Below are 25,078 nucleotides of genomic sequence, written 5' to 3' on the forward strand. Positions count from 1 at the left end.
GCACTTTAAAGGCTAGCAAAATAATTTATTAGGTGAGCTTTTGTGGGGCAGACCCACTTGTTCAGACCACAGCCATACCAGAACAGACTCAATATTTAAGGCACAGAGAACCAAAAACAGTAATCAAGGAGGACAAATCAGAAAAAAATGATCAAGGTGAGCAAATCACAGAGTAGAGTGGTAGAAGTGGGGGGGGGGGGCCCTCAAGAATTAGATAAGCCAAGTATGTAAATGTGCCCCTCTAGTGACTCAGAAAATTCCCATCCTGGTTCAAACCACGTGTTAAATGTGCCAAATTTGAATATAAAAGGCAGCTCAGCTCAGCTGTCTTTTATATTCAAATTCGGCACAACACATGGTTTGAACCGGGATGGGAATTTTCTGAGTCACTACAGGGGCTTGTTTGCATACTTGGCTTAATCTAATTCTTGACCTTCCCCTCCTTCTACCCCTCTACTCTCTGATTTGCTCACCTTGATCATTTTTTTCTGATTTGTCCTCCTTGATTACCATTTTTGGTTCTCTGTGCCTTAAATATTGAGTTTGCTGCAGTATGGCTATGGTCTCAAGAAGTGGGTCTGTCCCATGAAAGCTCACCTAATAAATTATTTTGTTAGTCTTTAAAGTGCTACTTGATGGCTTTTTTTTAATTGTCCCAAGGAATCTCTTATGTAATTTTGACCTTGGGTCTCAATTATTAAAATTGTATTTTGCTAACAAGGCTTAGTAGCTGGCAATTCTCACTTGGCAGCTAGAAGTAGAACAGATTTTCCATCCAAATAAGTTAAACTGTTTGGAGCCTCTATTTTTAGCAGTGGATTTTTGTTGACCCTGACACATGCAACCAATCATTGAAGAAGGTGTGGAATGTGTCAAAAACTAAAAATCTTTGTGTGAAGACCTGGCAGTTGAGGTGCTCTCTTTGATGATGGAGTTTGAGCAGCAGGCATTTGCAAGAATAGCTTGGCAGGATCCGATAATCCATCACTGACAGGTAAAACAGGATGTCTATGAACCAAGGTATGGACAATGGTGACAAATTTGTCCCCTTTTTCTTTAAATATCTTGCCTAGGATCTCTAATGTGGGGGCAATTCTCTTTAGCAGGTTCTGGAATGTCAGATAGATTGGAAGCTTCCACTCTGAATGACTAAACATTGTTGCCTCATTTGGGGAAGACTCATATGTGGAGTCTGAAGGGTCAAATGATTGCAGTCTCTTTCAAGGCATGAACAGATAGCCTTGGGGGAGGAGGGGGAGGTTGAACAGCATAAAGGTGGAAGTATATTCCTTTTCTGAGTCTGAGAATGGTATCTGACTCTGGAATAAGATGACACAGGCTTTCTTGCATGCAGAATTCCTCATGGAGAACAGTGCAGCCAGGGATGTGGATTTGCAAAGGGTGAAGGTGGTTAAGAGTCAGGACATCAGGGACTGGGTTCCTAACCTTAGCACCTAACACGTTGACAGGGCCAGACAAATACCCAGAAACCAGCTACTTCAAGACAGACGCAAGAAAATCAACAACAGAACACCACTTGTCATCACCTATAGCCCCCAATTCAAACCCCTGCAACACATCATTAAAAATCTACAACTTATTCTAGACCAGGATGGTACACTCCAGAAGGCTCTAGACGACGTCTGTCCTTTCCTATAGACAACCTCCTAACCCGAGAAAGATTCTCACCAGCAATCACAGGCTACATCACAGAAATACAAATCCTGGAACTATTCCTTGCAACAAACCCCACTGCCAACTTTGTTCACATATTTATTCTGGGGATACCATCTCTGGACCCAACCATGTTAGTTACAGGATAAAGGCACATTCTCGTGCACTTCGAGCAACATTATGTATGCTACTATGTGCCCACAATGCCCTGACACTACGTACATTGGACAGACTGGCCAAAAACCTTCGCCAAAGAATAAATGGACACAGAGAAGACATCAAGAAACTCAATACACATAAGCCTGTTAGTGAACAGTTCAATGGAGTGGACCATTCTGTTAAAGACCTGAGAATGTGTGTCCTGCAACACAGAATTTAACAACAGATCAGAGAGTGTGAGATTTCTGATTTAGAGTACATATTCATATTCGACACCTTAACATGTGGTATGAACAGAGACATCAACTACCTCACGCATCACAATGACTGCTTCTCTTCCTTTGATGCTCGTAATTACCTCAGACGGGACAATTAACATCTCCCCTGCCCCACACCTCCTTCCTTCTATCCTATTTGATTTATCAGTTTTTATTGAAATTTTTTTTTTCTTTTTGGTCCTCTGTACTTACATATGTCAGTCTGTATTGGAAATTAAATTGATCTGAAAAAGTGGGTCTGTCCCAAGAAAACTCATCACCGAATAAGTAATTTTGTTAGTCTTTAAAGTGCTACATTTCTGCTGCTTTGTTTTGTTGGGGTACAGATTAACACAGCTACTTCTCTGTTACCACTCATAATAGCGTCAGCCCTAGAAACCCTCTCAGAGGTAAGAGGGATGGAACACCTCAACTTCACTGTCCTAGTTGGTGAAGCCTGAGGATGAAAAGGAGTACACTGAAGAAGTAAGGCAGTATCAGTTGGTGCTTGGAGCAGTGGGAGTTTTAGTTGCTATTTATAATGGTACCAGAGTCAGTACTATTACTGATATCAGTGGAGATAACTTCACCATCGCTAATGGAAGGAATCCCTAACCCTGGAGACTAAGAGGTGTTTTGATGCCAAGTTGTGAGAAGGAATGGAAGGACTGTGAGGACAGTCAAAGTGCAGGCACAGCTAGTGATCAAGAGACTCTTTCCTGAGTACATGGAGTGCATTTGCACAAACAGTGCAAATATATATAGATAAGCACTCAAACAATCATCTTAATTCTGGCACTTCCTAACTGCTTGTTGTGGAAGCTCACTATTCATTTAATGTATTTTTATATGCAACATCTCTCTCTCTCTCTCATACACAAACACACGCGCTGAATACTGGCAAAATACAGAAGGCAGAGCGGCGAGTGAGAGTTTTGACAGGCAATTGCATGGGAGTCTTTAGCCAAGGAGTGGAAGATCCCACCTGTGTAAGCTTCAAAATTTGATTTAAGCTATCCTTCAGGAAAGAATGAGCTTATTCGTGACAGTGAAACATTAGCACTTATTGGTAATCTGCATTCCCCAAGCTCTTGCTAAGGAACTACAGAACTTTTTAATAGTAGGACATCAACGTGAATCCAGCCCAGTGAGAAAGCATTAAAATAGCTCCCATCTAACAGATGTTTGCTGGTTCCTGTAATACCTTTTTTTTAAAAATAGATGACATTTTGTCAAAACTTCTTCTGGAAGAGTTAAGTTGGTGAGGTTCCCTGTCACAAATTCTCTGCCATGCTTCCCATTAATTGGCAGACAGCAGAGAAGCCAAGCATTATGCATGATAACGTAAATTTAATGCAAAATTTGCACTTGTTTAGATAAATTTAAATGCTCAAACCTAGGTTTCAAACTGACGAGTGCCACAATTAAATCAATGCTTCTGATACAGTTTCCCGTGCCGTATATTCCTCCAAATCTGCCGTTTTATTTTTTGTTTTTACAAGGAATCGGTCCATTTAAAACTCTTTCACTTGTAATTATAAATACTAAACTAAAACTGTAAAAACAGCAATTTTATCACTTACTTCAGATAAGAAGTGTAGTATTCCAGAGCCAGGCAACCCCCAACTCCCCACTTTAACCCAATCCCCCCTCTCCTCCTCCAGAGCTAGACAGCCGCAGCCCTCCCCACCTCCCACTTTAACCCAATACCCGCCTCTTCCAGAGCCAGGCACCCCCCTCCTCAACTGTAATCCAACGCTGGCAACTCACCAGGGCCGCTGATGCTGTCACCACCATTGTAGCTGCCACGTGCTTCTCCCTCCAAGTGCTAGGGAGGACAATTGTGCAGAATGGTGTACAGAGCTCTTGAAGTTCCTATCATGTTATTGCTCAAAGAGCCACATACAACTCCAGTGAACGTACCCCCTGGACTTCTCTCGCGTACACCTAAGGGCACGCATACCACACATTGAGAATCACTGATGTCGCTTACAGTAAAAACACTCCATCTTTATAGATTCACAGAATACTAAGTTTTAGCCAGTAAACCATAGAACACTGAGAACTGGAAATTATCATCCATTCTTCTCCACACAAGAAGCACTTAAACTTTTCTTCCCAAACTCTTGGTTATACTGGTTCTACTTTTAAAATAACTCTGCCTGTAAACCTCAGCTGCCTTATCACCACTCAGACCTTGGAGAGGTAGCAAAATAAGAAAGTCTTAGGAAATCTCTAAAAATTACTCAAAATTGTATTTCCAATTTAAAATTATAGTTCTCCCCAAATAATATTTTTAGAAATGTACAGTCACCAGAAATGAAGAATCTCTGTAAGCCTCATTGTAGTTACACTGCAGACTGTCTTCTTTCTGTATGCCCTTCATAAAATAGTACACCTGTTGTGTTTTCAGACTTCAGTTCCTCCCAGTCTGGAGCTACATATTTGGCAGAACTATGGTGGTGCTACAGTGGTGCTATACAACTAATACAAAAACTATACAGCTACACTGGTGCTATAAAACTAATAATATGAAGTTCAAACAAATAGAACTCCTCGGAATAATATTTGGACACCTCTCCTTTATGTTGCTCAACTTCGTTTACAATTCAGATTCTCTATACAAACTAAAATTGAGGAGAAAATTCACAGATTACGTAAATCAGCACTCTTTCACACAAGTAAATAAAATTAGATGTCCTAATTACCTAGAAGGGATAATCAGGACACCTAATTTGACCTCTTGTGTAATACAGACTATGGATTTTACCCTCTGTACTGAGCCCAGTAAATTCTGTATGACTACTGCAGAATTCGGTGAAGGGTATGTATGAAAATATGAACAATCTTCTTGAGGTAACTGATACAGTTTATTCACTTTTTTGTATGCAGGTTGGACTGAAGAAGGATTTGACTAGCTCTTATAGGTTGCAGAAGTCACTTTAAGAGTGCTATTTTACCTGAAATTTAAGTACCAAAGAGACCAACTTGGAGACTCTCACTTGAGGTAAGCAGTTTCAAACTAACAGCCATTCTCTGCATTAACTCTTGGAAACCTACAGTATCCTGCAAAAGCGAAATGGCTGAAGAAATCCCCACTTTCCTGTCTGGTAACTTGTGCACATCCAATATCCATTTCAACATCTACACTACCTAGAACTGGAAGGAACCTCAAGTGGTCATCGAGTTCAGTCCCCTGGATTCATGCTGGGACCAACCACCATCTTGACCAGAGGTCGGCAACAAAAACAGCAGAAGAGACATTTTTCCCAATTTGGTGGAAAAAAAAAATCAAAAATTCAAGAGCCGCAATGCATGTGAATACGAGATGGTGCTGAATAAATAACGTCAAAACATACTTTTTTTGTACATCAAACCATTCTTTTTTCTAAGCCCTATTTTAAGAATAGCGCACACATGATTAACAATGCAATACGTTTACTGCAGGATGTTCATATAGTTTTTACATATTCTATTCTCTCACACTTTGTGTGTGTGTTTGTATCACCGTCTTCTTGACTTTCACTCCTGAACCTTCTCTCTCTCTCTCTCTGAATCATAGAACTGGAAAGGACCTTGAGAGGTCATCGAGTCCAGTCCCCTGCCCTCATGGCAGGATCAAGTACTATCTACACCACTCTGATAGACATTTATTTAACCTGTTCTTAAATATCTTCAGAGATGGAGATTCCACAACCTCCCTAGGCAATTTATTCCAGTGTTTGACCACCCTGACAGTTAGGAACTTTTTCCTAATGTCCAACCTAAACCTCCCTTGCTGCAGTTTAAGCTCATTGCTTCTTGTACTATCCTCGGAGGCCAAGAACAAGTTTTCTCCCTCCTCCTTATGACACCCTTTTAGATACCTGAAAACACCTATCATGTCCCCCCTTAATCTTCTTTTTTCCAAACTAAACAAGCACAATTCTTTCAGCCTTTCTTCATAGGTCACGTTCTCTAGACCTTTGACCATTCTTGTTGCTCTTTTCTGGACTCTTTCCAATTTCTCCACATCTTTCTTAAAATGCGGAGCCCAGAACTGGACACAATACTCCAACTGAGGCCTAACTAGTGCAGAGTAGAGTGGAAGAATGACTTCGTGTGTCTTGTTCATAACACACCTGTTAATACATCCCAGAATCATGTTTGCTTTTTCTGCAACAGCATCACACTGTTGACTCATATTTTAACTTGTGGTCCACTACAATCCCTAGATCCCTTTAAGCCTTTAAGATCCTTCCTAGATAGACGCTTCCCATTCTGTATGCATGAAACTGATTGTTCCTTCCTAAGTGGAGCACTTTGCATTTGTCTTTATTAAACGTCATCCTGTTTACTTCAGACCATTTCTCCAATTTGTCCAGATCATTTTGAATTTTGACCCTATCCTCCAAAGCAGTTGCAACCCCTTCTAGCTTGGGTTGCAAACTTAATAAGCGTACCTGCAAACTTAATAAGCGTACTTTCAATGCCAATATCTAAATAGTTGATGAAGATACTGAACAGAACTGGTCCCAATAGAGACCCTGCAGAACTCCACTTGTTATACCTTTCCAGCAGGATTGAGAACCATTAATAACTACTCTCTGAGTACGGTTATCCAGCCAGTTTTGCACCCACCTTATAGTAGCCCCATCTAAGTTGTATTTGCCTAGTTTATTGATAAGAATATCATGCGAGACTGTATCAAATGCCTTACTAAAATCTAGGTATACCACATCCATCGCTTCTCCCTTATCTACAAGGCTTGTTATCCTAACAAAGAAAGCTATCAGACTGGTTTGACATGATTTGTTCTTTGCAAATCCATGCTGGCTGTTCCCTATCAGCTTACCACCTTCCAAGTGTTTGCAGATGATTTCCTTAATTACTTATTCAATTACCTTTCCTGGCACAGAAGTTAAACTGACCAGTCTGTATTTTCCTGTGTTGTTCTCATTCCCCTTTTTATAGATGGACACTATAGTTGCCTTTTTCCAGTCTTCTGGAATCTCTCCTGTCTCCCATGATTTTCCAAAGATGATATTTAATGGCTCAGATACCTCCTCCACCAGCTCCTTGAGCATTCTAGGATGCATTTCATCAAGCCCTGGTCACTTGCAGACATCTAACTTTCCTAAGTGATTTTTAACTTGTTCTTCTCTTTTTTATTTTATTTTCTAAACCTACCCCTTTCCCCCTAACTTTCACTATGTTAGGCATTCCTTCTTCAGACTTTTCTGTGAAGACAGAAACAAAGAAGTCATTGAGCATCTCTGCCATTTCCAACTTTCCCACTACTGTTTCTCCCTCCCCACTGAGCAAGGGGCCTACCCTATCCTTGGTCTTCCTCTTGCTTTTAATGTATTTATAAAAAAGTCTTAATCTCCCTTTATGCCCGTAGCTAATTTGAGCTCATTTTGTGCCTTTGCCTTTCTAATCTTGTCCCTGCACTCCTGTGTTGTTGGCCTATATTCATCCTTCGCAATTCGTCCTAGTTTCCATTTCTTATATGATTCCTTTTTTATTTTGAGATCACACAAGATCTCCTCGTTAAGCCAAGGTGGTCTTTTGCCATATTTTCTATCTTTCCTGTGCAGAGGAATACCTTGCTTTTGGGCCCTTAATAATGTCTCTTTGAAAAACGGCCAACTCTCCTCCCTCATTTTTCCCCTCAGTCTTGCTTCCCACGGGACCCTACCTACCAGTTCTCTGAGTTTACCAAAATCCACCTTCCTGAAATCCATTGTCTCTATTCTGCTGTTCTCCCTTCTACTCTTCCTTAGAATTGTGAACTCTATGATTTCATGATCACTTTCACCCAAGCTGCCTTCCATTTTCAGATTCTCAATCCTCCCTATTAGTTGAAATCAAATCTAGGACAGCTTCCCCTCGGTAGGCTTTTCAACCTTTGGAAATAGAAAGTTGTCTCCAATGCAGTCCACGAACTTATTGGATAATCTGTGTATTCACTGTCTGTGACAGATGTTCATGGGAGTTATCCAACATTTCAAGATCACATATTTTTTGCTCTTTATATATATATTGTTCATTTTTTGACTTTTAGATGTACACCAGTCATCAAAAATAATCCAGAGGGTTTTCTTGTGTGCGAGTTTTTTTTATTTAAACTTTGCAATTATAGCATTGGAAGCCACAAAGAAGTCCTCAAAGAGCCACAGGTTGCAGACCCCTGATGAAGACCATCTTGCTTCTACAAATCTCAATGATGGAGATTCCACAATCTCCTATGCAATATATTTCATTGGTTACTCACTTTGACAGGAAGTTTTTCCTAATGTCCAATCTGAACTTCCTTCACTGCAGTTTAAACCCACTGTTTCTTGTATCTCATCATCAGGAGTTAAGGAGAACAACTTTTTCTCCTTTTACCTGTAACAACCTTTCAGGTACTCAAAAGCTGTTTTGTCCCCTCTCACTCTTTCATCCAGACTAAACAAATTCAGTTCTTTCAGTCCTCTCTCGTAGTTGTGTTTTCTAGACTTTTAATAATTTTTCTTGTGCTTCTCTGGGGTTTTTCCAATTTGTCCACAACTCTTCTGAAATGTGGTGCCCAGAACTGGAGTCACTACTACAACTGAGTTCTAATCAGCATAGAGTAGAGCAGAAGAATTACTATTTGTGTACAACACACCTGCTAATAATATCCCTGAATGATTTTGCTTCTTGCAGCAGTTACACTGTTAACTCACTTTTAGCGTATTGTCCAATATGACCTCAGATCCCTTTCAAAAGAACTTCTTCTAGGTAGTCACTTTGCATTTTGTATGTATGAAACTGAATGTTCCTAAGTGGAGGATCTTGCCTGTCTTCTTCATTGAATTGCATCCTATTTACCTGCAACAATTCTACAAGAATATTTTTGCTCCATGTGAAGGGAGGTTGTGATAAAGTATACAAACTCTGCACTGGAGAGCAAAGTACTGCTGATGAATTCACTGCCTGTGGCCTGACACACCTACCTGTACAAACCCACAAAAGAGAGGTTGATATCTGAGAGTTCAGGTTAGAGACTTGATTGGTGTGATTTGTTCTGGAAAGTTACAGGAAACTGGAGAAGGAAGTGGGGAGGGCAGTGGCTTACCACCGCAAGATGTCACTGGACCAGAGCCTCCCACACTCTCTTACCTTCTTTGGGAGGATGGTACAATTACAACAGCCTCCATCTAATATTAGAGGCCAGCTGGAAAAGACTAAGTGTTCAAGGGCTTAGTCCCCAAAAATCCCTGTGCTGAATGAGAGAATTGGTAAGCCCAGGGAATTGGTGATAAAGGACAAGACTGTGTGGCAATAAGAAGATGACTTGTCAACAACTCCTGACCACTTTGTGGCATGGTCAGTAACTGTGCATCTTCTATAGAGGCATAATCACCAGAGAGGTGTTCTCTGATTGATTAATAATGCCAACGGTAAATTGGTTAATACCAGGAACTACTTTTTCTGGCTCAAAGTTATGGCAGAAGTGCAAACAGTTTGCCTTGGCCTGTACCATATTTCAATATATCATCTACATTCTCCCTGGAATACATGTGGTCCTCATGTAGTCTGCAAATTATTTGATCTGATTATAGTCCAAGAGTGAATTACCGCCTTATCCAAATAATGTGGAAAGAACTGTACCTCACAGTAACAGTGTTTTTGAGATATTCTGTCCATGTTGATACCACTTACAATGTACATGTGCCTCATAGGCACATGATCAGAAGTGTCTATTAGAGCATCACCTAAGTCCTGCCTGTCCACCTGCCCTCACATTCAAGAGCACAAACAACACAGCAGCTCCAAGTGCATTACGTTTCCTCAATAATCATAAATCCAAGGAAGGTGGGCTGAGGTATGGAATATAGGTTCTGAGAATTGCAGAGACAAAACCATTCAAAGATTCAGTGTTACATAATCGCCTTCTTGAAGCTTTTATCTGCGCAGATCTCATTTCTGCTGACTAGCTAGTAGTCCCCAGATGAATATATGAAGGAACAGAGCAATCATAGCTGCAGCTAGTAAAATAAGATTGCGTACTCTACCCCTCAAATTTGGCATCTGATGTTGTCACCAAATCCAGGGTATAATGCTTGGTAAAAGTATGGGTTCAGATTCAAGTGACTGCCTTGCAAATATTTTGTATATTTCTTTCACAAAAAGAAGAGTTTGCTTGGGCTCTAGCTGTGCAGGCCCTAACACCTGAGGGAAGGGATTATCTGTTTACTGGTAACAGACTGTACTGCACTTAATAAGCTACAGGGAAGAGATGACCTGAGCTCCTACAGCCTTCTGCAGTGCCACCATCAAACACAGAGATATGCTAAATGTTCTTCTCTATTTTCTAAATAATAAATAAGAGTTTTTGAAATATCTAAGATATGGAACAATTTCTTCTGGTTTTGACTGTGGTTTGACAAAGAAAATGGAGAGATTGATGGTTTGGTTTAAGTGAAACTCAGACACCACCTGAATAAGGAAGTTAGAGTGGGGCCTCAGCACCACCTTATCCCCACAGAAGAAAACATAAGGAGGACCTAGATTTTCTCCTGGCAGAGGTGATAGCTATGATCAAGGTGAAATGGTGAAGAGAGCACTTGGATAAGGGATCAAAGCGGAGTTCTATAAAGCTCACAGGAGCTACACAAAAATGTCAGGACACTAAAACCTCCAGCTGGGAAGATAGGCTGTTCAAAACTCTTTGCATCTGATTCTCATTTCCGTACACCACTCCTTCACTCAGAGCAGGAGTATGTGAGGAGGAAGTTACCTTTAAACCACCTGTAAACTACTTATATACCCATGACTACTTGTTCTTGGACAAAATTAGAATAGACTCATGGCTTTATACGGATATGTTTAAATGAATCCATTTGAACTATCTAGAAAAACTAGATGTGGCCAAGTCCATGGGTCTGGATTTAATGCACTCCAGAGTACTGAAGGAATTGGCAGAGGTCATTGCTGAACCTTTGGCCATTATCCTTGAAGACTCCTGGAGATCGGGGAGATACCGGATGACTGGAAGAAGGCAAATGTAGTGCCCATCTTTAAAAAAGGAAAGAAGGACAATCCAGGGAACTATAGACCCATCAGCCTTACCTCAATCCCTGGGAAAATAATGGAGGGAATCCTCAAGGAATTCATTTTGGACAACTTGGAAGAGGGGAAAGTGATCGAAAGTAGTCAACATGGATTCACCAGGGGCAAGTCCTGCCTGATCAATCTGATTAGCTTCTATGACGAGGTAACAAGCTCTGTGGACATGGGGAAGTCAGTAGATGTGATATACCTTGACTTCAGCAAGGCTTTTGATATGGTCTCCCACAACATTCTTGTCCATAAGTTAAGGAAATATGGATTGGATCCTTGGACTATAAGATGGATAGAAAGCTGGCTTGATGGTCGGTCCCAACGGGTAGTGGTCAATGGCTCAATATCTGGATGGCAGTCTGTTTCAAGTGGAGTGCCGCAAGGCTTGGTTCTGGGGCCGGTGTTATTCAACATCTTTATTAATGACCTGGATGAGGGACTGGGTTGCACCCTCAGCAAGTTTGAGGATGACACAAAACTAGGGGGAGAGGTAGATTCTTTGGAGGGTAGAGAGAGAATCCAGAGGGACCTGGATAAATTGGAGGACTGGGCCAAAATAAATCTGATGCGGTTTAATAAGGAGAAGTGTAGAGTCCTGCACCTGGGGCAGAAGAATTCCAAGCATTGTTATAGGCTAGGGACTGACTGGCTCAGCAGCAATACGATGGAAAGGGACCTAGGGGTTATGGTGGATGAAAGGCTGGATATGAGTAAAAAGTGTGCCTTTGTAGCCAAGAAGGCTAACGGCATACTAGGGTGCATTAGGAGGAGCATTTCAAGCATATCTAGAGAAGTAGTCATTCCTCTTTATTCGGCACTGGTGAGGCCACATCTGGAATATTGTGTCCAGTTTTGGGCCCCCCAGTATAAAAAGGATGTGGATTTGCTGGAGCAGGTTCAGTGAAGGGCAACAAAAATGATGAAGGGTCTGGAGCCCAAGACCTATGAGGATAGGCTGAGGGATTTGGGCTTGTTTAGTTTACAGAAGAGAAGACTTAGAGGTGATTTAATAGCAGCCTTCAACTTCTTGAAGGGGAGCTCTAAAAAGGAGGGTGAGAAACTGTTTTCAGTGGTGTCAGACGGCAGAACAAGGAGTAATGGTCTGAAGTTGAAGAGGGAGAGGTGTAGGTTAGATATTAGGTGGGTGGTGAAGCATGGGAATGTGTTGCCTAGAGAGGTGGTGGATTCTCCATCCCTTGAGGTTTTTAAGTCCTGGCTGGACAAGGTCCTGGCTGGGATGACTTAGTGGGGGTTGATCCTGCTTGAAGCAGGGGGCTGGACTAGATGACTTCCTGAGGTCCCTTCCAGCCCTGTGATCCTGTGGACCGTTACAAGTCAATAGCAATCATGCTTAAATAGGAGAGTTACATGGAGGTGGAATGTGGCTGCATTCAGTCCCTCAAATGGGGTAAACATTGGAAAAAGACATTTAGGGAGGTGTGAAAACCGGGCTATTCCTACAAGGCTGGTCCATACAAATTAACTGCCTGAATAACATTATATACAGTCAAATATCATTTCAAGACGTTTCCTACTTTTTTCTTTCAGAGGCTTCAACTGGAAAAACAAATGAAAGCAGGTGGCAGAAAATTGTGAGGAGTAAAGGGTCTTTGAAGTAGCCTGGGCACTTCGAAGTACCCGCAGCTGACCCGTGGCTACACACAAGCTGCGGAGGAGATTTAGCCTAATGAAGTGCTGCATATGCACCACAGCACTTGATTAGTAATCTCCCAACACCTTAATTACCATGCGCCCTTCGAAGGTGGGGCTTAATTTAGACACAGCCTAAATGTTTTCTATTTTTAGATGACTGTGAATTTAATTTTTCTTAAATCAGTAGACAAGAAAACAACAGATACAAAGCCCTAGTGCCAACCTCCCAATTGATGTACGTTTACCATGAATGTATTTTAAAACTTGCAGAAAATATGAAAATATATTGCTAGAATTCAGCCAAACTCATTAACATTTCTATCAAACTGTCAAGAGTCTAAAGCTCCTTTATTGGCAGAAGTCACTCAATGAAGTAATATTTTACATGTAATTTTACTGTTGTAATTTGTCAGTCAGAACTTGTCTACCTGGCACGACAAAGAGCTGATAAAGGGTATGATTTACAGAGTGCTCTAACATGCTGCACTCTAAGGGAGCATCTACACTACAATAGAAGGCCGATAGCATGGCCGTGGCTGGTCTTGGTCAGATGACTTGGGCTCACCAGTTTTAGGCTACAGGACTAAACTGGCAGTGCAGACATTTGGGCTTGGACTCATGCTTGAGGTCTGAAACCCTAGAACAGTGGTAGGTCTTGGAGCCTTGTGTCCAGCTTCATCCTAAACATCTATGTACAACACAATTTTTAAGCCCACAGCCTGAGCTTCTTGAGGCTGAGTCAACTAACCAGGCTTTAAGAGTAGGTGCTGTGGGTTTTTTATTGCAATATAGATGCCAAGCTGGTGCGAACTAAAAGATATCTTGGGTACTTATAAACAAAAGGCATCTCATTTGAATTAATATATCAGCAAGGACTAAAGACCACTTAGAACACAGCATGTTGGAACAACACAGTATGATGGAAATTATAAGATAATGGGAGAAATGATCAAATATCGTGGAGAAAGTATGATTCAGGAAATCATACTATGTAATGTTGCATGGAAAGACAGGAAGGCACCTAAGGACTAGATAAGATCTGTGCTAGTGACAATACACAAGAAAGGAAGTACACTGGAGTGCAAGAACCACAGAACAAGGGCCCTAACGAGTCATCTAGGCAAGGTGCTCATGATGACCCTGATGGAGAGACTGAGCTCACAGATAGAAGAGCATCTAATGGATGAGCAAGCAGGATTCAGGAAAGATAGAAGTACCATACAGCATATATTGGCACTAAGATTAATAGCACAGAAAGCTCAATGAAAGAATATCTATAATTGCTTTGTCGATTTTCACAAGGGATTTGACAGTATAAATCAGAAAGTGACTTGGGCAGTGTTGAAGTTGTATGTAGTGGATACCAGACTAATAGGGCTGAAGGATATCAATGACAATGCGGACACAGTGGTGAGAACGTGTGGAGAGTTGGGAAGTTGGTTTAGAATGACTAAAGGTACGAGGCAAGGAGATCTGATATCGCTGAGTATCTGCATCATGCACCTAGAGAGAGTGATGGATAAGATCAAGCAAAAGGTAGAAAGGATGTCTGTGGATAGGATGACAATCAACAACTTGAGGTTCACAGATGATGTAGTTATCATTGAAGATGGAGAGAGCTAGCCAGAACAGTGCAGGTGCTAATCAAAGAAAGGAAGTGGTACAGACTGATTATGAACATCAATAAAACAAAAACAATGGTATCTGGAGATAAGAAAATAGGAAGAAGGAGCAGTGTAGATGGGATTGAACTAGAGAATGTAGAGAAGTTCTGGGGAGCAATATAACGTATGATCAAAACTGTAAGAAGGAAATAGTGACTTGAATAGTGAAAGCAAGAGTGAGTTTGAAGGCAATGGATAAGATCTGGAAAAGCAAAGCTATTAGTATAGGAACAAAGCTGTGCCTCTTGCAAATGTGTGTATTCAGCAGCATGATTTATAGATGTGAGACCTGGGTGATAATGAAAGATTCAAAGAGAAGGATATCAGCATTTGAGAGGAGTTGTTACAGAAAATCCTGAGAATAAGATAGATGCAGAAGGCTACCAACAAGGAATTATATAGCAAGATACAGCCGAAGGAGAACCTACTGCAGAAGGTTATACAACAGAAGTTAGAGATATTCAGGCATATCTGCAGAATGAACAATGAACAAAAAAAAATCAAGACCCTGGTATTCAGCATAATGGATGCTTCAGCCAGGAAAGGCAGACCCTGTAGAGAATGGGTAGATGATATAGTAGATTGGTGGGGAGCTAGTCTACAGAAACAAAGTCACTCTGTATCAGACAGGGAAAGATGGAAGGGAATAGTGAAGGAGGCATCGGACACCAATGAGTGCTGAGCCCATGGTTGTTTGATGATGATGATAGAATGAGCCACAATTCACACCCCTCTAAAGCATATTACCATGCCAAGAAGACAAGTCCTCAGTTTTTGAATTGTAAATGCAAAGTAAAAATGGAGAGGGAAAACTGGACTTGACTTCCAATCATAATTTTAAATCAGATGCAAATTTCCCAGGAATGGAACTGACCATAAGCATGCTAGAGTAGTTTATTTCTGCTAGCGATCAGCACCTGAGCATGATTCAGGAGTGCAGAAGCCTGGGAGTAGTCCTGTTTCTATTAGGAATATTTTCATATTCAAAGTAAAACAAATACAGGAATACTTTTTTGCATTGGTGCCAGAGTAATCAGCATTTCCTAGGATTGAGCTGAACCCTTAAAGTTGATTGCAGCTACACAATCATTATAATCTACTATGAATGTATAAAATATTCTTGAAATACAGTATACATGGATTTGAATTCAGATTTCCAGTGGAAAATTTTTGTGCAAGTGGTTGAACAATGGGCTACCACAAGTGTCCACTGGAGATCACTTTTTCAACTCAACGGACAAACAGGTATATTTTATAGTGAAAATTCTAACCTGTATGTGTTTTAATACTTTTGCCAATGTGGTACACTTTTAATTATATTCAATGTAGACTTTTCTGTATTTTAAATACAGGCTCATGTGAACCTGTTCAACTAGCTGGGCAATGCCTTTATTGCCTAAAACTTCATTAAGTGCCTTATAACATCAACAATACACAGTTAAGGTTGCCCAGTGGTGTTTCGTAGCATTCCAGAATGGGGAAGCTGGCTATTAACTTATGAAGACCAAGAAATACCAAGTTAATGTATATGCCACTGTGGCAGGATCTTCCTTGGTCTAGCCAGGTTCCCACACCTCTCCCTTTGGCTGCACCCATCTCTGTTAATCTGGGCCAGTGGGTCAGTCCTTTCCCCCTTTTCCACCACCAGGGCTTCAGTCTTACTTGGGGAGGGGAGCCCAGGCACTCTGCCATTGAGCTGCTCCCTTCCCCCTTGCTGTCTTTTGTAAATGCTGCTTTCTCTCCTCCTCTGCCTCCTCTCACACAACTACCTCAACTTCCCTACCTTGTCTGCCACCTCTCCCAACTGGGAGAGGATTTTAAACCCTGCCAGCTCTCTGACAATGACAGCAGCTGGGGCACATTAATTAACAGCCACCACTCCCTATTGCCTCCACCTGTGAGCTTAACTGGTTCTTGTTCTTCTTCCTCTAGCCAAGGCTATATCCCAAGGTGCTTTTTACCCTTCCACCTGGGGTCTGTTGGCCTGACCCTGTTACAGCCACCCCGAAATACAAATTTAATTTTGCCCGCAGGAGCTGGCAACAGCCACTAACAGCGGGACAGGGAGGATGGCCAGAATAAAATGACTTTGAGAAATTCTAGAAGAATGTGCCATTACTTGAATTGTTCCCCACAGATTTGAATACCATATTTATCTGCACACACTCAGGTTTGTCTTTATTGTGTATTTACCTGCATGCACACAAGCAGCCTTTATTAGATGTAGATGTACTGCACAGTGGAAGGACTAGTTGAATTGGTCTGTAGGGATAGCTTGTGTGTGACAAGACACGCATTTGCACTCCAAAGGCTAAAGTACGGCTCCTTCCAGCACTGAATTTTGTAGTTTGAGCCCACAGATGTGTATAAGGGTGCCATGGGGACTGTCAGCAATCTGGTGTCTGGTGGCATTTGATACTGATCTCAAGGGTTTAGTGGGGATTAGAGAGAGAGAGAAGGTGTGGTGGGGTCTCGGGGGGCCCTGGAATCACCCTCAGGGCTCCACGGCCCACTCAGAACTCATGGCCTAGGCTCAGTTTGCAGCCTTACCACTCTCAGTCAGGCCTCTGCAGCCCAGTCACAGTTCACAACCCTCACAGCCCAGTCAGGCCTCTGCGGCCCAGTCACAGTTTGTGGGCCTTACAGCCCAGTCAGGCCTCTGCGGCCTAGGTCCTGCCTGCCTTAGGCTCATGGGGAGGTGGGGAAGGGGAGCTTGGGCCCACTCACTCCACCAAGTTCCAGCCCATGGCCCTGTTGGTGGTGGGTGTGAGACCCCAGCTACCAGCTCAGCGGGGATTCCCATGGCAACATGCTGAGCTCACGAGTTACCTTCCTGGTTCCCCCACCCTGGGCTACTTCCTACCCTGTTCCTGGTGTAGTCCGTTGCCTCTGCTCTGACCTTGCCTCCTCCAGCCGTTCCTGCTGAGGACTGCTGCTCCAGTGGGGACTGCCACCAATGTTGCTTCTGCTCCTTGGGCAGCTGTGGCAGTGGCTACTGGTGCCCAGTCAGTTGCCGTGGCTGCTCCTTGGGTAGCCATGGCTCCTGGGCTTCCGCAGGAGCTCCTTCCCTGCTGCTGGTCAGCCCCACCTGCCACGCTTCTCCAGCCTTCATACTTGGCCTACAGTCGGAGCATGCCCAGCAGGGTCTTGGGAGCAGGGCCTTTTCTGTGCTATAGGGATGGCTCTCAACCCACGGTTCAGTGTGGGGTTCATATGTCCCATCACTGAAGGGAATGTTTCAGAAGGAATCCTTTTGCGAACGGTGAAGGGGAGATAGTATTTAGCATGTCAGTGGTGGTTTTAGAGGAAGCGAAGCTGTGTTTGACTGAAGGCAGCTCTTGTTTGCTACATCTAATGTAAACAGGAGTTTCACCATACGAAAAAAAGTCTGCTAGACTGTTTTACAGTGTCCATATGCTTTATAGCATGTGTGAGGGTAATGTGCTAGTACTGAGGCACTGTTCAAAGAGGGTAAAGTGCCTTGATGGGGTAGAATACATTTTAACAGTAATTTTCTGGCTTTCACAGGTTTGTTTGTATTACCTTAACTCTTCATTGCCTTCATTTTCAGTGGTTTCAGTTTGTCTATGCCGTTCCAGAATGTGGAAAGTAGTTAACTACTTGGCAACCTTAACTTGGTTAAAAGTTTATGAGCATCTAATTTTCTTGATTCAGCAATATCAGTGTCCATAGTCACAGATGTGTAGTTTTAGGGAGACAGAAATGAAACTCCAACCAACATTCCCCACTGTGCAGTTTTGATCCTGTCCTTTCCCTCCTACTCTTTAATATGTTGTTCTAACATCTCCCAGGTTCCTCTTTGCTGCTCAGATGCCAGATATTCCCTATAAATTCCTTCAGCTGATTAGAGGCCTCCATGGGCAGTGGGTGACCCCATGGCTTGGGGAGACAAGCACCCACAGCACAACTCCTTCTGCCCAAGGCCCCACCCCCACTGTGGCCACTGGCCAGTTCCCCTCCCCCGCTGCCAACACATAGCACTCTAGGAGAGCTCGGGGTGGTATGGCACAGACCCCAGCCTGTCTGCCCCAGCCCCTGCCACCACAAAAGCAGGTTGGAGGATGGAGCCTGTGGGCCTCTGGGGAAGCACAGGTGGCACCAGGTGAGGCAGTTCTGTGGTATGGTGCGTGGCTACTTGTGAGTACTGTCTTGAGGTTTGGCAGCAGTCTATAAGAGAGGGCTGGCTTGTCGTCCCCCCCCAACCGCTATATAAACACTGGATTCTACCTTTCAACTCCAAATCCCATCTGATGAAGTGGGTTTTACACACAAAAGTAGTGATTAAAGCTTTACTGCTATAAAGCAAAATCATGTTCTGAGCAGGAGGCAGGTGTTGTTCACAGTAGCTGGCAAGAACAGGGCTAGCATTGCAAAGACATTTAATCCTAAACAGTACTAGGCACAAGAACACACACAAATGCCTGCCAGAAGGAGACTACCTGAACACCTTGATACCAACACATTCCACAAAAGGTAATGGTAACACACTGACTCATCCTTAAAATGAAGTTAGGATGACACCATAAAAGAAGATCTTTTGACTGAACTAACATGTACAAGGTAATGGGTGATGATAATCCCTATTAGGTGCAAGTAACAATGTCAGAGGCGCAATATATAACCTTTATTGATGAAGTCTGAAAGGCAGTGCCTTTGGCCAGCCTAATGGGGGAATGGAAGTACTACTGAGCTGCATCCCCTGTCACAGATATATATCTTAATATCTTCACAGAGTCTGACAGGAACTATTATCTTACTTCATTGACACTAAACATAGCCGGATACCGCCACTACAAATTAAGTCTGTATTTATTAGTTAGTTCAACTGAGGTCTTCTGTGCCACACAACCAAGCATCTAATGACACTATGCAATCACCAACAGACAGATCACTGCCTCCATCTTTCTTATTCACCCAAGCTATATGTGATCAGTAAGTGTTTGGGGATTCAATTTCCTTCTTTAGCACCAATACGCCTCCTCACTCTTCTCTTCTACAGGCTGAACCTCTCTAGTCTGGCAACTTCTGTAATCCAGCATGATTTTAGTTAGTTGTCATGTGGCCAAGTTTCCTGTGGTCCCATAAAGTTTGTTTTCAGCCCTCAAACCTGCCTCTCAGTTTTCTATGCTGTTATTTAGCTGCAATTTACCCCGAAATGTCTTTTAAGGGCACATTAAGCAGTGGACGTGTTGTAAATGCTGCCAGACAATATTGACTTCCTGTGGTCTGGCAAATTCTTATTTGGCACCACTCAGGTCCTGAGGGCGCTGGTCTAAATGGGTTCAACTTATACCAATGCCTTATTGCTGTGCCCTCATTCTGCAGTATCTACCACAAGGGTAGGGCTTCTTCCAGCCTTGCCAAGGATTCACTACCTTGACCACCATCTTTTATGCAGTTTTATTCCCAAAATTAAACCATCAGTTCTCCACTCACTTGTTGCATCTCTAGCTTTCATTGCCTCCATTCCCAGGTCTTTGGAAGTGTTGGGTGCCTCTGGTTCATTCTCAGACAGTTCCTTCTTGCAGCCTATCCTCCCTCACTCAAATGCTATTTAATGCCTTATACACCTAGGTGTAACCATGCTCTCTTAACTGGTTCAAGTGGAAGGATAGACCATGTGGAGACAGTTTAGTTACTGGGTCCAGCCACCTTGTGACAAGATTGCAAATATATAGTTGCTAAAACAGATTCTATGACAGAACAGATCAGTAACCTTAAAGACTTAGGCAGTAAATAGTGCATACCATTTGAATTTTTTTTTTCACTTTCCATATGAAAACACAATTTTTTGACAGGAAGGAGGGGTTCTGTGATTATTTTTATTCATATCGCTCTATCCCTCAGAAAAACTTAAGACCAGTGAACATTAGCCAATGAAACTAAAGCAATTTCAATTAATGAATCCATCAAAAACTTCCTTCCAGGAGATGGAAGAGTCGCACCTAATATCATCACTGTAATCTATCATGATTGTAGATCATAAGCCAATGAAAATCTGGAGAACTATATTTTCATTAATTTTTATTTATTGTTCAGAAGTCAGACGTTCATACTACCCTGAAGAAGGGGTTATTCCTTTTTAATCTAGCTGCTGCACAAGCTGGTAAATAATCTCATCTGGTAGAACAACCTGGTCTTGAGAAAAGCTAGCACATTTCAAATAAAATATTATTGGATTTTTTTTAACCTACCTTGGAGAAAATTGAATAATACATTTACTTCACTGTGCTTCTGGCAAAGTAAAATTAATTGAACCACATTTATGTTTATACTACAGCTGAGATATGGTATCTGCCCAAAGTTAACTAAAGTTATAAATGTCTTTCTAAACTCACCATCCAAGGTATTGAAGCTGATGATTTCAGGGAAAAACTCAGCACTTGTAATCTCCCAGAAATACTAAAAGTAATTTAAAAAGGAGCATTATCACACTGTCATCTCATTACACAATAAATGAGGGAGGCCTTCATAAAATAATACATGCAGGTATGGTTGTGGGTAGACAATATGCAATTTCCTCAGCAAGTCTGCTCTTTTCTATGGTCACATACAGGACTAGCACACAACAAACTGAATTTGCACAACCTATTTAATTGATATATGCACACTTCACAAGGTGAACAGATTTTATTCTTCTAACAGGTTTGTATATTATATAACAATACTCATACATATTTAATAGGTACTTGTCAGACATGTTTCACCTGAGAACCTTCCCACGCTTAGAAGAAGAATTCTATGTAGCTCAAAAGGTTGAGCCAATAAAATATTTTACTTCACCCACCTTGTCTATCTAATAACCTGGGACTAACACGTCTACAACACTGCAAATAGCAAATCATTTATTGTGCTAAAGTTCCTTCCTCTTTGATTACCAACACATTTCATTCACAATATCAGCCACTCTCTCCTTCTCTTCATCTTCAAAATCCCGTTAGTCTCCAAACTCTGCAAGTCCCAGCTATGCATATTACCTTGAGTATCTTTTTTGCTGGTTCTGTCCTTGGCCCTCTCTAGTTTGGTTTCTACTCTATATTATATTTAAATTGCACTTTCCAAAGTCTCTAGTGACTTCTTATTGGCCAAAACTCAGGAGGATATCCTTATTCTCCTTTACACTAGGCAGCTTTGCATATTTGTTGATCACTTTCTACTTCTGGAAATCTTCTGCATTAGCTTTTCTGATTCTCATACACTTCCTTTTAGATCAGATCATTCCCTTAGTATCTTATTTGGTAGGCTGTTATCCTCCCTTCACCCTGTTTGTGGATTCCACCAAAACTTGACCTCCTTTTCTACTCTCTTTGCATTGTAACTCTATGATGCTCTTATCCATAAGCATTTCTTTAAGTACCATTTTTCATAGATTCATAGGGTGAGATTGTATGCTGAGCTTTTAAGAGGCTCAGAATAGAATTCACAGCCCACAGGTGGGGAGCTAATGTGGTTTTACTTTTTCTTTGAGCCCTCACAATCCTGGACTGTTCCAAGAGCTAGAGATGTCACTGGCAGCCTCCATAGGCTGTTCTATAGGTCACAGAACTGCCTGGAATCTTTACAGTACTATGTACTATGACTCTAACTCCAGCATACATCTCCTCTCTATGGCCTGGGAGGGAATATTCAGAGGACTATCAGTCATACAGCTATTTTTACAGTGCCTGCATCAAGAAAACCTTTCTACAGTCACATATAGGGGTTTTACGCCCCCCTTATGCCACTCCAGACTTTACACCTAGTACAATGGTACACAAATTCTCCCTCTATTTGTATCCTTCCTTTCCAGATGGTTGTTTTTTTGAAAAAAGTAATTTCATGAGGAAAATATGGAAAACTGAAAACAAGCAGGAAAATTCTTGAGGTAGTCTTTAAATTCTCAATTTTTCTAAAAGACTATTAGCGAGAATTCTGAATTGACTAGTAAGGAAATGTATCCAGACATGTGAAAAAGGCCCAATGATCTTTCACAATGAGGGTTCAGTGTCCTTGCAGCACAGATGTTAGAACCAGGCATTTCAATAATTGGCAGGAAAAGAGTTGGTCATTGTTTGAAGACCGGGCCAATCTGAGACATCTTCTGCAGTTGCTGCCATAAAAACTACTTTATTTAACTATGAAACTACTAAAAAACAAAGACTTCACAACTTTATATTTGCTTAATACAATAAAATGCTGCATAAGATCTGTTCTCAATTGAAAAAATGGCAACCAAGATGTAAAAAAAAAAAAAAACGTATTCCTGGCAGATCAGTGGGCCTTCCTACTAGAAGAAAGGAAATATACAGATAAGAATGGATGACTTATCCTTTCTATGCATGAAGATCCACAGACCCCTTGCAGTAGGATTTAAATAGTCTGGGTGTTGAACTACACCAAAGTAGCATCTAGCCTCACCAATAAGTTTTAATTTGTCCTAAAAGCAAGCCATGTCTGATGAAACCAGAACATTTTGACTGTAAAATATGGTACATGTATGAAGAGATAATTATAAGGCTATTCTACATATTTCTTCATATGAAGCAGAAGATCTTCCTGACAACATAGTTAGATATCACTCTTAAGGAATGACCCCTGAAGTTCAAAAGAGTAATGGTCCTACCTTTGTAGCAGTCTGAAATGCTGTGTACAGGGATGCCTTCTTTCCTTTGGCTGCTGTATGGAAGAGGATTCAAAGAATGAGAGAGTATCTGAAAGCCTTTGTATGGTTTATGTAGATTGAATCCTCTTCTCATCTCTCATTCTTCTCAAAGCATGCAATATTTTTATACTGGATGCTTTGTGTATCTCCTGAGATCTATTAAGTATTGTATTTGCCTCCTGAATATTGGCATAATTAGTCCTCAATACTACCATTGTCTTATGGAAAGTATAATACTATGGTTTTCTAGATACCAGTATATTATGACAACTTCATTTTTTGAAGGAAAGCTGCTTTGAGAAATAAGTTTCTTTGTGGTTCAAAAGGAACATACAAATAAGTTGTTTATGAATGCCAGACTGATCATATTTGAGCACTGTGATCTTCTTGTCCAGCTATGGCTACCAAAAGCCTCCTAGACCTCGCCATCCAGACATTTTTGAATGAACTGGAGACTATGGATGCTAGTAGAGAAGCAAACATTAGAGATTTTGGTTATCTCTAGAATGAGAGGGGCAACTGCTGTGGCCTTGTGCCTGTGCTCCTTCCTAGAGAAAGCACATGGTTTTATTGCTGTTGAATCTCAAAATTAATAGAATGGACCTCAACACACAGCCCCACTTGCCTTTTTTTATTCATTGTCAGCTTACCTCATGTGCTTAGACTTTTAAAGTTCCATTTACACTGTGAACATGTAGGGCTAACATCCTGCTCTCTGACCACGGAAGCAGGAGGCTGGAATCCACCTGGTATATCAATGACCTGATTCTTTTCTGACCAATAATGTAGGCAGTGACTAAAGCATTACCAATCTTCACCTAGATATTCCATAGGGGCATCAACGCCATCATCTTCCTGAGGGTCTAAAGGTTTATACTTGGAGCCCTGTGAGGATACAATTTTTTTAGACACAGAAATGAACTGAAGTTATCCACATCCACAGATGCAGGTACCAAAGGATATAAAGCTGATAGCCATGGATTTGCAGGGCATTATTTATATAGTCTGGTTTCTAATTTGATCAGATCCCTGGAACCTGAGCTCTCTTTTGTATGGTCTCCCAGCCAGACTGATATGTGTTGCAAACGCAATTCTCTTAGAGTTAGATCTTATGATCGGATATATAGATTTTTAATCAAGGTACACAGATGGGCTAGTATCATCTTGCTCTTACCCTGATTTGTGACAAACTGGTAGTTTTGCATAAGTTGGGCTATTTGCTTAGCAGTAGCTGTTATTTTCTTCTGTGTGGATGCTCTGATTAGAGGATGATCCAGGAAGAGGTATATGTGGACCACTTTCTTTTTGAGAGGCTGTAGACCAATTAGTACTTGCATCAAAAATACTCAGGACAAAGAATGGGCTGGAAATGGGTACTGTAGAAGTAGCACAGAAAACTGTTGTAAGATCTGAGCAAGGGGAAGAAGCAGATATATTGGTGATGGGGATAGGATCTAGAGTGACCTAGGCAAATCGGAAGATTGGGCCAAAAGAAATTTGATGAGGTTCAACAAGGACAAGTGCCAGAGTCCTGCATTTGTGATGGAAGAATCCCAAGCACTGCTACAGGCTGACTATGCAGAAATTCTGCAGAAAAGGACCTGGGCATTACAGTGAATGAAAAGCTGGATATGAGTCGACAATGTACCCTTGCAGCCAAGAAGGCAAATAGCATATTGGGGTGCATTGGTAGGAGCACTGCCAGCAAATCTACGGAAATGATTATTCCCCTTTTTTTAGCACCAGTGAAGCCACTTATGGAGTTGTCTCCAATTTTGGGCCCCCCATTACAGAAAAGATGTAGACACATGGGTGAGAGTCTAGTAGAGGGCAACAAAATGATCAGAGGAGTGAAGCACATAATTTATGAGGGGAGGATGAGGAATTTAGTCTTATTTAATCTACAGAAGAGAAGAGTGAAGGGGAATATGATAGCA

General features: G+C 41.6%; 1 protein-coding gene across 19 annotated transcripts in view; it reads right to left on the bottom strand.

Annotated features, from left to right (window-relative positions):
* GPHN (gephyrin) overlaps positions 1 to 25,078 on the bottom strand; it is a 535,600-nt gene that overhangs the window by 326,921 nt on the left and 183,601 nt on the right. For 10 of the 19 annotated variants that reach the window (XM_074998882.1, XM_074998898.1, XM_074998885.1 and 7 more), the window contains exons 4-5: positions 23,103 to 23,155; positions 20,839 to 20,902 (exon numbers count right to left, since the gene is read on the bottom strand). The exons of the other annotated variants lie outside the window; for them this stretch is intronic. In XM_074998882.1, the coding sequence (XP_074854983.1) occupies positions 20,839 to 20,902; positions 23,103 to 23,155 (117 nt within the window). The remainder of the gene's footprint in view (positions 1 to 20,838; positions 20,903 to 23,102; positions 23,156 to 25,078) is intronic. 19 annotated transcript variants of the gene reach the window in all.

This window comes from Carettochelys insculpta, chromosome 6 (genome assembly GCF_033958435.1).
Source record: "Carettochelys insculpta isolate YL-2023 chromosome 6, ASM3395843v1, whole genome shotgun sequence".
In the NCBI taxonomy this organism is placed as follows: domain Eukaryota; kingdom Metazoa; phylum Chordata; order Testudines; family Carettochelyidae; genus Carettochelys; species Carettochelys insculpta.